This window comes from Schistocerca gregaria, chromosome 3 (assembly GCF_023897955.1).
Source record: "Schistocerca gregaria isolate iqSchGreg1 chromosome 3, iqSchGreg1.2, whole genome shotgun sequence".
Lineage (NCBI taxonomy): Eukaryota > Metazoa > Arthropoda > Insecta > Orthoptera > Acrididae > Schistocerca > Schistocerca gregaria.
This window is the reverse complement of record NC_064922.1, coordinates 267,693,756-267,708,746: the sequence shown is the minus strand read 5'-3', so window position 1 is coordinate 267,708,746 and position 14,991 is coordinate 267,693,756. Positions and strand designations below refer to the sequence as shown.

At 42.7% G+C, this 14,991-nt stretch overlaps 1 protein-coding gene across 2 annotated transcripts in view; it reads left to right on the top strand.

Moving 5' to 3' along the window:
• The window catches only part of LOC126353944 (endothelin-converting enzyme homolog), a 609,153-nt gene that overhangs the window by 587,660 nt on the left and 6,502 nt on the right, over nucleotides 1-14,991 (top strand). For both annotated transcript variants that reach the window (XM_050003231.1, XM_050003230.1), the window contains one exon: nucleotides 4,549-4,625. In XM_050003231.1, the coding sequence (XP_049859188.1) occupies nucleotides 4,549-4,625 (77 nt within the window). The remainder of the gene's footprint in view (nucleotides 1-4,548; nucleotides 4,626-14,991) is intronic.

The following is a 14,991-nucleotide window of genomic DNA, read 5'->3' as shown; positions in this document are numbered from 1 at the left end:
TTTGAAACACTGAATGAAAACTGTGATTTTCAGATTTGCTGATGGTTCAAATGATGTGATATGACTTATTTTAATCAAAACATCCTGTGGACTGGCCAAGACTAATACCGCCTTCGAAATGGTGATACCATCACTTTCTTCCAACCCCCAAATCCCCCTTCCACCACCGCCAAAACTATTTCCGGAAATTCTATAAGTAGACCTCATATCCTTCGAGCTTCCAGAGATATTGTCCCATCCTTGATCACCTGTCTGTGATGAAGGTGGCAATACAGAATTGGGACAAATGGAACAGAGTCAGTCAGCAGTCTATTTTAATTGTGATGACATTTGTCATAGCAATTAAAATTTTATTGTCCCTGAAATGAATGCTAATTATTTCTTCATTTGAAAATAATTTGTGCTTTTTGCTCTGCAGCTTGTAAATATTTGTTAAAAAAACATCTTGTTAACCCATAAACTGCCTGTAAAATATTGCTTTGCCAGATACGGAGCCCATCGTCAGTGGGATCTGAGACACAGGACAAATAAAAATTTGTATGCATGTCGATAGCTACAGCATAACATTAAACAATGGAAAATCCAGGATAGAATGTGACAATATTATGAAAAGAAAGTTGCTACTCACTGTATACCAGAGACACTGAGTCGCAGATAGGTACAACAAAAAGACTGTCATAAATATAGGTTCCGGTCAGTAAGGCCTTTGTCAAAATTAGATCACACACACACACACACACACACACACACACACACACACACACACACACACACACACACAAACGCGGGCGCGCGTGCGCGCGCATTCTCCACTATATGGTGAGTAGCAACTTTCCTTCTCATAATATTGTTTCCTGCATGTTTATCACATCATGTCAAAAGTACAGGGTGTCCATAAATGTTTACCTTGATAACAAAACACTTTCTCTTGGATACAGTAAATGAAGTCTGTGTTATACTACATACACCTCTACTCATTAAGTTTTGAACCTTACAGAAACATTTAATACAGGTAATATACATAAACATTTAAATCACTTCAACATACACACCACTGGTAACATGCAAAATATCAAGCAGGTATTCAATATCCTGCCATACATTGTGCAAAATGTCTGGTGTGATTGTGCTAGTGGCATCTGTGATGCATTATTGCAATGTAACAATATCAGGAACTGCTGTTTTGTACACTATATATTTTACGTGCCCCCAAAGAAATAAATCTGATGGGATAATGTCAGGTGATCTCAGGGGCTATGAAGCTGGGCTGCCTCGGCCAGTCCACCTGCTGGGGAAGGTTCCATTAACAAAATAGCTGACTTCTAGAGCCAAATGAGGGAGAGCACCATCTTGCCGAAAGTGATAAGTGCCATGCACATCCTGTACCTGGGGAATAGTATAATTCACCATGTCTAGGTAAACATATCCACCTACATTCCTTTCAGGAAAGAAAATTGGGCCAATCTCTCAATCACACTTTACCCCACACCACACATTAACCTTTGCATTGAAATCATTGTCCTCATCCAAATTGTTCAGCATGTAAGTCTATGGAAAACTGTTCACATTTTGGATGATCAACTGGTTGTAATGTCTGAACAATTTGGATCTTGTATGCGTGCAGTTTAAGACATTTTTGAACCACTTCATCCACTGTACTCTTTGGTACTTGAAGCTATGGCAAAGCTTGTCTAATTGATAGTCTGCCACAGCTTGTTCATTTCTGAACTGACTCTGTTGCAAAAAAAGTTTCCATGCATGTTCTGATTAACTTGAAATCCAGTTATTTTGCTCCGTAATGGGACACAAACTCTTACTGTGTGGTAATCGGTGATTTGTTTTCTGCTAGCCACATAACACATTGAGGTTTCTCCTGGGGCAAAAGCCATTTTTATGGTATAGCTCACACAGTGCGCCTTTTTTTTTTTTTGGGGGGGGGGGGGGGGGCGCTCTGAGCACTATGGGACTTAACATCTATGGTCATCAGTCCCCTAGAACTTAGAACTACTTAAACCTAACTAACCTAAGGACAGCACACAACACCCAGTCATCACGAGGCAGGGAAAATCCCTGACCCCGCCAGGAGTGTGCCTTGTGGCATGAAAATGTTGAAGGAGATGCAGCCATACAGAAACTTGATGGGTTCTGTAGTAGACCTGTTACAAAAAACAAGTGTTACCATCATAAATGTAATTAATATTTAAGTCAGGGTAAACATCTATGGACACCCTGTGTTTGAAGACCAAGAATTTCAACATACACTACTGGCCATTAAAATTGCTAGACCAAAAAGAAATGCAGATGATAAACGGGTGTTCATTAGACAAATATATTATACTAGAACTAACATGTGATTATATTTTCACGCTATTTGGGTGCATAGATCCTGAGAAATCAGTGCCCAGAACAACCACTTCTGGCTGTAATAACGGCCTTGATACGCCTGGGAATTGAGTCAAACAGAGCTTGGATGGCTTGTGCAGGTGCAGCTGCCCATGCAGCTTCAACACGATACCACAGTTCATCAAGAGTAGTGACTAGCATATTGTGACAAGCCAGTTGCTCGGCCACCTTGACCAGACGTTTTCAATTGGTGAGAGATGTGGAGAATGTGCTGGCCAGGGCAGCAGTCGAACATTTTCTGTATCCAGAAAGGACCATACAGGGCCTACAACATGCGTTCATGCATTATTTTGCGGAAATGTAGGGTTTCACAGGGATCGAATGAAGGGTAGAGCCACAGGTCATAACCCACCAGAAATGAAACGTCCACTGTTCAAAGTGCCGTCAATGCGAACAAGAGGTGACCGAGACTTGTAATCATTGGCATACCCATACCATCACACCAGGTGATACGCCAGTATGGCGATGACGAATACACGCTTCCAATGTGCGTTCGTCGCCATGTCGCCAAACACGAATGCGACCATCATGATGCTGTAAACAGAACCTGGATTCATCCGAAAAAATGACGTTTTGCCATTCATGTACCCAGGTTCATCACTGAGTACACCATCGCAGGTGCTCCTGTCTGTGATGCAGCGTCTAGGGTAACCGCAGCCATGGTCTCAGAGCTGATATTCCAAGCTGCTGCAGACATCGTCGAACTGTTTGTGCAGATGGTTGCTGTCTTGCAAATGTCCCCATCTGTTGTCTCAGGGATCAAGACGTGGCTGCACGATCTGTTACAGCCATGCGGATAAGATGCCTGTCATCTCAACTGCTAGTGATACGAGGCTGTTGGCATCCTGCACGGCGTTCTATATTACCCTCCTGAACCCACCGATTCCATATTCTGCTAACAGTAATTGGACCTCGACCAACGCGAGCAGCAATGTCGCGATACGATAAAGAGCAATCGCAATAGGCTACAATCCGACCATTATCACAGTCGGAAATGTGATGGTACGCATTTCTCCTCCTCACACGAGGCATCACAACAACGTTTCACCGGGCAACGCTGGTCAACTGCTGTTTGTGTATGAGAAATCGGTTGGAAACTTTCCTCGTGTCAGCACCTTGTAGGTGTTGCCACCGGTGCCAACCTTGTGTGAATGCTCTGAAAAGCTAATCATTTGCATATCACAGCATCTTCTTCCTGTCGATTAAACTTTGCATCTGCAGCAAGTCATCTTCATGGTGTAGCAATTTTAATGGCCAGTAGTGTACTTCCTGTAGCAACTTTGTCACTGGTCATACAAAGTAGATAATTCTACAGTGATTTCCTGTGATCTCAACTTGATTATAGAAGCACTGCATATTATGCAATAGTGCAATTAAACATCAAAGTAATAGCTTCTATGTGACATGAATATTTGGCTGGTTACACGTACTTATAAAGTTAGCCTCATACTCAGACTTTTTGGTGAGGCTCATATCATTTGTTGGTGCCTGATGTCCAATGTGCTGTCTGTGCCATGATCACTGGAATCCATACTATTATTATCTGCCAGTGAATTGAATTCTCATTAAACTCTCACAAGTAAAGTATTTGTTTCTGTCTTTTTTGCAGTCTGCACCCATTCTGGTTTTGGATTAATTGTGTTTCAGGGAGAACTTCAACAGAATATAAATAATGGACTGAGTAAAAGTAACAACTTGCCTTGTAGTTGAGTGGTCGGATAAGGAGCAAGTCAGGGTATATGTTACTGAAGAGGACCAGCTTTTAGAAACTGTGTTATTAGTTAACTGTTGTAAACTGTTTTTGCTTAATCAGGCTATAGTAAAAATGTTGTATGACCTCAGATCTGTTTACAGTGACTTTGTCTTGTGTTTAACTAGAATCTTCTGTTCTTTACGTCTGGAGTAAGTTATAGGAGGAGTGACTCATGGATTGCAACAACCCAATAAATTATGATTTTTGTTCTGTATTTTGTTTTTGCTATCTTGATTTACCCATTCTCATGCTTTTGCTTAGCTTTTAATGAAGGAATGTTGGATTTGAAAGCTAATGTTTTATATCTATTTGTATATGCGATCTGTGTTACAATAATATGATTCTGCATTGTTTATGCTCTGCCACTATGAGTATTCTTCTTTATTTTTCAGAGTACGTGTTCACACTCAACAATCCAACAGATGGATATTGATAACACAGTTAGTAGAAGATTAAACAGTAGCCAGTTGTAAGTACAGTAAACTTCATTATTTTAATAGCAAAATAACAATTAAAAATAAGAGTTACATGCTTAAGACTTCAGTAAAATCTTGTATAGTTCTAGGTATGTTGTATTGCTTTGGTTAAAGAATACATCAACAATTGTGAAAAGTTAGCAGATCTTATTAGAACAAAGTTACAAGTGTACTTCAACTACAAGGACAGGGATCTAGAAGGAGGAGAGCTTAAAGATTTCTTCATGCAAATAATGTCTGTACAAAAGATAACATTATTTGAATGTTTAGTCATGGTTAGCAAAGTAGTACACAATGTTTCAGAAAAAATATCTATATTGTTGGGTTCTGCAAAAGTATTTGTACTTCCAGATGGTTAGAATTTAGTCACATGGTTCTGTTTTTGCTTAGAACTCTGTGATAACATTTCTGGACTGCATAATTATACAGCTGAATTGATTTGTGAGTGCAATTGATGTTGCATTCTTGCATTCAAAATGACTTGATTTCATCTTCATTTTGACTGCTTCTCTTGTAATTTCTGAGTCTCAAAATCTTGAGCTCATTGTATTTGTGTTATTACAATTCTTCATGACAAAGATATATTCAGTGTTCAACACTGACCTATATATTACAGAATCGTAGCTGCACAAGCGCGGTGATGCCTGTTATCTGGCGGTCACTGGCAACTGCTGAAACGAACCTTTTTCTAACAGGTCACAGGAAAATATTGCGAATTGTGGTTTGTAAAGCATTACTTTCAAAGTAAATTTCCTTTTATGCAAGATGAACTATGTGCGAGAATGTATGATGAATTTCTTAAATCACAGAGCATTTGACTCTCATTTAAAAATTAACTCTTTACAGATGACCATTTAGAATAATTTCAAGCCCAGAAGATAGACATTTATGCTGCTGTTAAAAATTTTACTGGCACATTTGTGTGCTGTATCGTAAAGTTTAACACACCCAAAAAACATCAACATTATATGTGAAAACTTAGCTTCTCTTGAAGCTTATTAATCTCTGAGACCAACATTATATGTGCAAACTTTTCTTTCCTTGTAGCAACACTATGTATATTACCCCCCTGCGGGTCCGGGGGTTAGAGTAGGCCTGAGGTATTCCTGCCTATCGTAAGAAGCGACTAAAAGGAGTCCCTCCCCCTCAAGGGGGTAGTTAGCACCTGCATCCGGAGACGGACGGTTCCATGACCTATATTTGCGATCACTTGGTTTGTTCACTTCTTCTGGTTTCTTCCTTCCTTTGGTTGGTTCCTTTCTTTGTTCTTCTCCATCTCACTGTCTTACTTACTCTTTCCCTTGCATTCTTCTCCTTGCCTTCTTCTCCTTGCCTTCTCTGGTCTCTGCCTTGGCATTTGAGACAATCTGTCCTTTCTTTCCCTCTCTCCTTTCTTTTTCCTCTTCTTCCTTCCTCCCTGTGCATGCCTGAAGGCCGACCCACGCATTCGCACGCGTAGCCGGTGACGGGGTAACGCGTAATTCCCGCTCTGGGTAGACAAGTAAGGCATGCACGTACCCCCTGGTAAAGGCCAGGACCAGGGAGGGGTGATTGCCTGAGCTGAGACCTTCCGACCATGCCGATTGGTCCCTCCGTCCATTTCTCGGGAGGTGTGACCTGAGGTGTGAACAATCACCTAAGCGGGAGTGCCCTCTGAGAGGGTCCCCACAAGGAAGGAGCACACCATCGGAGACACTGGCAATCATGGGGGATTCCTCCACAATGGATTTCTCTTCTTCTTCTCTCTCGACTTCTGCCCAAAAACGGAAACTTGGCCAGCCAGCAGTGACAAAAGTACTACCGCCTGTCCCACAGTTCCTCGTAGTTTCTCGATCTGAGGACGGAAAGAATTTTTCCTCTGTTAAACCTTTCGTTATCTAGAAGGGCGTAGATGCCATAGCCGGATCGGTCAAGTCTTGTACCAGGTTGTGTACCTTGTTACTAGAAACTGAGAGCGCCTTTCAGGCACAAAAACTGCTTCGGGCCACACTCCTGTACACGTTCCCTGTCCGAGTGGAGGCTCACTGCACTTCAAATTTGTCTCGTGGTGTGGTATATACTAGATCACTCTTTTGATGGATTGACTGATGAGGAGATTCAGTCTTTCCTCGCTGATCATGGCGTGACGGCTGTCCATAGGGTCATGAAAAAGGTCAACAATGACGTTGTACCAACCCGGACAATTTTCTTGACCTTTGATAGTGTTCAGCTGCCGTCGCGCATCAAAGCGGGCTACGAGGTTATTTCTGTTCGCCCCTATATCCCGACACCAACGCGCTGCTACCAGTGTCTGCGTTTTAATCACACTCACCAGTCTTGTTCCAACGCGGCTAAATGTGTCACTTGTGGCAGGGATGCCCATGAGGGTGACTGTCCACCTCCGTCTCCTCGTTGTGTGAACTGTCAGGATGACCATGCGGTGTCCTCCCGCGTCTGTCCCATCTACAAGGAAGAACGCTGTATCCAAGAAATTTGGGTCAAAGAGAAAGTGTCCACGACAGCTGCTTGCAAACTATTTGCTAGTAGGAAGCCCACGCTGCTCCCAGCGGGGAAATACAGTACTGTCCTCGCCTCTCCTCGGACTACCAGGGAGGTGGCGACGCAGACATGCAATCTGACCTTCAGCACTACGGTCATCCGTTCGGCCAGTGCTAAGATCGCCCGGTCGACGTCTCCTCTTCCTCCCGTCACCCCTCAGACACAAGCACCTTCATTGGCTTCTGCCAAGACGAAGACCCAGAAGTCAGATGCACGGGCCTTCAAGAAGGAACTGTCTCGTGCAGACCTCCTACGTACCACGAACTCCCAGCCATCGACCAATACTTCCACAAAACGACCTTCCAAGAAGGCTCATAGGAAGCACAGTTCTCGTTCCCCGTGACTTCGCATTTCTTCTGCTGCACCACCCAGCGGTTGCCGCCCCAGGCCGTCATCCGTTTCACCTGGCCGCACCGCTGGTAGCCGAACATCTGGTCATTCACCAGCGGAGGAAGCTCCCCCTCCCGGCTGACTTAACAAGATGGCCGATGAACCTATAGAACAAATGGACGATGACTGTCCGCCTACTGCTAGCAGCAGCAGTGCTCGCTCGAAGCCAGGCCCTCAGCGGCCTTCGAGGTGACCCCTTCTTGCATCTTCTTTTTCTTTTTCTTCTCACGATGGCACTTATTCACTGGAATATTCACAGCATTCGCTCCAACCGAGAGGACTTGAAGTTGCTGCTCCGCTTGCACCGTCCGCTCGTCGTAGCCCTCCAGGAAATGAAGCTACGCCCATTCGATCACATTGCCTTGGCACACTACACCTCTGTGCGTTTTGACCTTCCCCCTGTGGCAGGTATTCCGGCTCATGGAGGGGTTATGTTGCTGGTCCAGGATGATATCTACTATGATCCCATCACATTGCACACCGGCCTGCAGGCAGTTGCCATCCAAATTACTCTCCCCACTTTTACATTTTCCATTTGTACCATTTACACTCCATCATCGTCTGCCGTTACCAGGGCAGACATGATGCAAATTATTGCTCAGCTACCTGCACCATTTTTGTTAACTGGAGACTTCAATGCTCACCATCCTGTTTGGGGCTCTCCAGCATCCTGTCCGAGGGGCTCCCTGTTAGCAGACATTTTCAACCAGCTTAATCTTGTCTGCCTCAATACTGGCGCCCCTACTTTTCTTTCAGACACATCTCACACCTATTCCCATTTAGACCTCTCTGTATGTACTACCCAACTTGCACTTTCTGATACATATTCGAGTGACCACTTCCCGTGTGTTATCCATCTCCTGCATCATACCCCCTCTACGTGCTCAACTAGTTGGAACATCTCCAAAGCAGACTGGGGGCTCTTCTCTTCCAGGGCGACCTTTCAGGATCAAACCTTCACAAGCTGCGATAGTCAGGGCGCACACCTCACGGAAGTCATTCTCACTGCTGCTGAATATTCCATCCCTCACACTACTTCTTCTCCAAGTCGCCTACCGGTCACCTGGTGGATCGCAGCATGTAGCGACACTTTACGTGCTCGTCGACCTGCTTTACGCACCTTTAAACGCCACCCTACAGTGGTGAATTGTATCAATTATAAACGATTACGTGTGCAGTGTCGTCGTATTATTAAAGAAAGCAAGAAAGCCAGCTGGGCTGCTTTCACAAGCACCTTCAACAGTTTTACTCCTCCTCCTGTTGCCTGGGGTAGCCTGCACCGGCTATCTGGCACTAAGGTCCACTCACCAGTTTCTGGATTGAAGGTCGTGAATGACGTCCTTGTGGCCCCTTAGGATGTCTCCAATGCCCTCGGCCGCTTTTTCGCAGAGGTTTCGAGCTCTGCTCATTACCACTCTGCCTTTCTCCCCAAAAAACAGGCAGAGGAGGCGAGGCCACCTAACTTCCACTCCTCGAATCGTGAAAGTTATAATGCCCCATTCAGCATGCTGGAACTCGAAAATGTACTTGCCCGCTCACGGTCCTCCGCTCCAGGGCCTGATTCTATTCATATTCAGATGCTGAAGAACCTTTCTCCTGCGGGTAAAGGTTTCCTTCTTCGTACTTACCATCGCATTTGGATTGAGGGACATGTTCCCGCATGCTGGCACGAGTCTATTGTTGTACCAATTCCTAAGCCGGGGAAGGACAAGCACTTGCCTTCCAGTTATCAACCCATCTCGCTTACCAGCTATGTGTGTAAGGTGATGGAGCGAATGGTTAACTCTCCTTTGGTTTGGCTGCTCGAATCTCAACGCCTACTTACCAATGTACAATGTGGATTTCGTAGGCGCCGCTCTGCTGTCGACCATCTGGTTACCTTGTCGACCTTAATTATGAATAACTTCTTGCAGAAGCGCCTCACCACGGCTGTGTTCCTTGATTTGGAGAAGGCTTACGACACCTGTTGGAGGGCGGGCATTCTCCGCACCATGCATACATGGGGTCTTCGCGGCCGCCTCCCTCTTTTTATTCATTTCTTTTTAATTGATCAACAGTTCAGGTTATGTGTGGGTTCTGTCCTGTCAGACACGTTCCGCCAGGAGAATGGGGTGCCACAGGGCTCAGTTTTGAGCGTCGCTCTCTTCGCCATAGCGATCAATCCAATAATGGATTGCCTCCCAGCAGATGTATCAGGCTCCCTTTTCGTGGACGATTTTACCATCTATTGCAGCGCGCAGTATACATGTTTCCTGGAGCGCTGTCTTCAGCGTTCTCTTGATCGTCTTTACTCCTGGAGTGTCGCCAATGGCTTCCGTTTTTCTGCCGAGAAGACGGTCTGTATTAACTTCTGGCACTACAAAGAGTTTCTCCCACCGTCCTTACGACTCGGTCCCGTTGCTCTCCCATTCGTGGAGACAACAAACTTTTTAGGTCTGACATTTGACAGGAAACTTAGCTGGTCACCACATGTGTCAAACTTGGCTGCCTGTTGTACCCGTTCTATAAATGTCCTCCATGTTCTCTGTGGTATGTCGTGGGGAGCGGATCGAACCGTCCTACTTTGTCTATATCGGTCGATCATCCGCTCCAAGCTGGATTATGGGAGCTTCATATACTCCTCTGCACGGCCATCCATCTTACACCGCCTCAACTCTGTACAACATCGGGGTTTATGTCTTGCGATCGGAGCGTTTTATACTAGACCCGTCGAGAGTCTTCATGCTGAAGCCGGTGAATTGCCACTCACCTACCGGCGCGATATACTGCTTTGTCATTATGCCTGTCGGCTACTGTCAATGTCCGACCACCCATCTCTCGACCGTCAATACGGGTTGTATGTCTCTGCCCTGCTACCCCCTGGAGTTCGCTTTCGTCGCCTCCTTATCACCTTGATTTTTCACTCCCTGCAATCTTTAGAGTGGGCGAGAGCCACACGCCACCTTGGCTCTAGGCTCAGGTTCGCGTTCACCTTGACCTCAGCTTGCTCCTGAAGGAGGTTACCCCCGGTTCGATATACCACTCCCGTTTTGTCGAACTTTGTTTGAAGTTCATTAATGTGACCTTCATTTATACAGATGGCTCTAAGACCAATGACGGGGTCGGGTGTTCTTTTATTGTTGGGGCACAAAGTTTCAAATACCGGCTACATGGCCATTGTTCGGTCTTCACAGCTGAGCTATGCCCTCTACCAGGCTGTTCTTTACATCTGCTGCCACCAACATTCTGCTTATGTCATCTGCTCCAATTCTCTGAGCGCCATCCAGAGCCTCAGTGATTCGTATCCGGTTCACCCTTTCGTGCACCGGATCCAACGCTCTCTACAGCAGCTGGTGGATGACGGGTCTCCAGTTTATGTGGGTTCCTGGCCATGTCGATATCCCTGGGAACGAAGCTGCAGATGCCACGGCCAAGGCTGCAGTCCTCTAGCCTCAGACGGCTTCTTGTTGTGTCCCTTTATCAGATTGTAGCAGGGTCATTTGTCGGCGCATTTTATCGCTGTGGCATGCCGATTGGGCTGCACTTACGGACAACAAGCTTCGGGCCTTGAAACCTCTTCCCGTGGCTTGGACATCGTCCTCACGTCCTTCTCGGCGGGAGGAGGTCGTTTTGGCCCGGCTACGAATTGGACACTGCCGGTTCAGCCTTCGCCATCTGCTGATGGCTGCGCCGGCGCTGTTCTGTCCATGTGGGCGGTCTGCCACATTTTAACGTCCTGTCCAGATTTTACTACACTGCGTCTTGATCTTGGCCTGACATGTACTCTGGATGCCATTTTAGCAAATGATCCAGGTGCTGCTGCTCGCGTTCTTCGTTTTATCAACTTGACACAACTGCCTAAGGACGTTTGATTATGCTGTCATTTTTTTTAATCCTATGCCTGTTAATATGTCTTTTATAGTGTTATCTCTTTTAGTTGCTGTTTTAACCTTGTGCCTCGCGGTGCATTCTTTACTTAGTCAGGGCACTAATGACCATTGTAGCTGTGTGCCCTAAAACGGCAAAAAAAAGGTATATTAATTTAAACCATTAACTTTTCCTATTTGCATCTTCGCGCTACTTAACAGTAATGTTGCTTTTGGCTGACTGTGTCACATGTCCTATGATCTGAATATCCGCTGCCATCATCTGGCGAGATCACGTGACACGAGCTATGACTGGCTTACAAAAGTGCATTGCAATCCTGATTTCAATGCTTGGGAATGTAACATGTGCTGTTTGGTGGAATTTGAATTTATACTTGCATAATACAAAAATATGCAGTGTACATTTTGCTGCACGTAAGACATCTTTCCAAAAAGTGTTTTGTTCCCACAGTTTCGTTTTGTAAAGTGCCAGGAAATTCTACGCCAGTGTATAAAACCATAACCAACCAAAGGATTGTTAAGTTTTGCAGTTCCGAGGAAAAGTATACTGTCACTCAACATGGAAAAAGTGTGTTTTGACCCATGAGAAAATGTATTTTTAACTGGAAAATACAGGAAAAATCTAGAAATTTTTTTTCCTTGGCCTTGTGTACACCCTGTTACATCCACTATAACACCATAAATTTTTATTCCATTTTAGAGATCCAGCTCAAAGTAGACTTAGTCCTTCTTGAAATCTTTCACTGAGTAGTAGCATCTTTCAATTAGAAAATCACATAACTTACTTTTTAAAATATTTATCTCGATATTTGTTATGTCACATCCTTTTATTTTGTTGTGAATTTTCATGGCTATGTACTGAGCACACAGCTTATGTGATGTGAGGTCAGCAAAAAGTTTTCTTTTTGTCTTGTGTTGTATTGAGTGTTTAATTCTTTTTTAAATAGATCAGAGCTGCTGTGTAGGAAAAGAATCACCTTAAAGATGTGTAAAGAGGTGACAATTAATACTTCTAGGTCTTTAAATGACACACTGTGCTATGTAGTGTACATGTTCTTTTTTGTAACTTTAAAATTTGTGTAACGTTTCTTGAGTTTCCCCAAAACATTGTATCATATCTAATAACAGATTCATAGTAGTTGTCGTATGCTATTTACCTGGTGTCCATATGAGCAAACGCAAGGCTGTTTAATTTATTTGATAGATATTCCAACTCAAATTTCTGTCTAAGTTTATTCCTAGAAATCTGACTGAGTCAAGTTCTTCCATTTTTTTGATTATTGTGAGCAATACAGATGTCTTTAGTTTTTGACTGTTTGGTTTTAAAACTCATCATGTGGATTTCTGAAATCTTTAGCATTAAGCCATTTAGACAGAACCATGTTTCCAAGTTACTTAACATATTCATGACTCTCTGTGGTGTATTATTGAAAATGGTTCAAATGGCTCTGAGCACCATTAGACTCAGCATCTGAGGTCATCAGTCCCCTAGAACTTAGAACTACGTAAACCTAAGTAACCTAAGAACATCACACACATCCATGCCCGAGGCAGGTATGTTATCAGAAGTTTCATTTTCAATAAGGGCAGAAGTATCACCAGCAAACATAGTTAGATGGTTGTTTATATTGAGAGGCAAGTCATTTGCTTGGAACAGGAATAAAATTGGTCTAAGAACTGAACATTGAGGAGCACATTGTGACACAGATTTCCACTCTGCGAAGTAATCTGCTCCAATTGATGTGGTTATTACCCTTTATTTCCTCTCTGTGAGATATGATTCAAACCATTTCAAAGCAATATCCCTTATTCCATATCTGTTGAGTTTGAAAAGCAGCAGGACATGGTTTACAGTATCGAATGCTTTTGTAAGATAACAGGATGTTTCTGCAACTTGAGTTTCCGTCTCTAACTGATGAAGTAATTTTTTCGACAAATCCAATTATCACATGTACTATGTTTGTACCTCATCAGAAGCCAAATTCGTTATTTGAAATGATATCATATTGTGTGATGAAGCTTTCTGCCTGTAAAACAGCAATTTTTAAAAATATTTCTGATATGACTGGAAGAACAGAAGTGGAGCGATAATTTCCCATATCATCTTGTGAACCTTTTCTAACATTGGTTTTACTTCCACATATTTCAAGAAGTCAGGGAAGTAACCTTCCTCAGACAATTTGTTTATTGTGTGTGAGAGAGAGGATGAGCTATTATATTGTAAACTTTTTTAATTACTTTGGTGGTTATCCCATCCCAACCTGCAGAATACTTGTCTTTTAAGGAGAGTATGACATTTTCAACAAATTTTGTAGAGACTGTGTTGAATTTTTTAAAGATATTCACTGAAATTACTTTTCAATCCAAACTATTTACTTCCTGCTCATAATTTACTGCATCTAAATCAGATTTTGCCACATTTATTAAGTGCTCATTGAAGCACTTAGATATTTGACCGGGATGTACAACAGGTTTTAGTAAAGTTTGATTTGTTAAATGCCTTGTTTGTAATTTTTGATGCCTAATTCAGACTTAACTACAGACCAGACTGCCCTTGTTTTATTTTTTTGCCCTAGAATGAATGTATTATTTGTCATTTGTTTTAAAACATTCACATTAAAAAAAAATAGTTCCTAACATATTTTACAATATCAGGATCTTTGCTGTACTTCAGCTGATTGTGTACCTTCCTTTTCCTCTCACTGGATATTATTTTTATTTCTAGTGTGATCCATCTTATCTTATTTGATATTTTATTGGAATATGATCTTGGTGGGAAAGTTTCATTTAAATGCTTCAAGAAAACTATTTAAGAATGCACTAAAGTTATCACGTGTTGAATCTCCATCCCCGAGAAATCATTTAACTGTACTTAGTTTCTCATATATTATTTCAATATTTGTTTTATTGAAACTTCTTTTGATATGGGTTTTTCTTGCATTATGTTTATCAGTTTTTGGCAATGAGACAGACAAGGCTGAGTGATCAGCATCATCAAAACAGTAATTTAGTACAATGTTATCAATGCTTGTTGCTGAGTGAATATTTTCTCTGGCGAACTACAAAAAATTTAGGTTAAAACCAGCCTTTTTAATTGAATCAATAAATTTTGTTGATTCTTCATTGTTATTTGCAGTGTTTACATTAAAATCAATTGCTATTACAATTATTTTCTTCTTTTCTTGCTTCAGTTTATTTAGCAAGCACTGGAATTTAGAGAGGAATGGTGTGACTAATGCCCTTTCTGGAATTTTGTAAATTGAAATGACTGATATGCCAAGGTCTTTACACAACAGCTTTCGAATATACAATCTTCATTTAAACAATTAAAATCTGAAGGACCTAAGTCGAATAAAGGCCCCTGGAGGGGAGATGACATTCTGTAAGAACTACTGATAGCACTGAGAGACCCATTCATGGCAAAACTCTTCCATCTCGCATGCAAGGTGTATGAGAAGAATGCAGTAATTCCACAGAAAGCAGTTGCTGAGAGGTGTGAAAATTACCCAACTTTCAGTTTAAATGGTTGCAAAACACTGACACAAATTTTACAGAAGAATGAAAA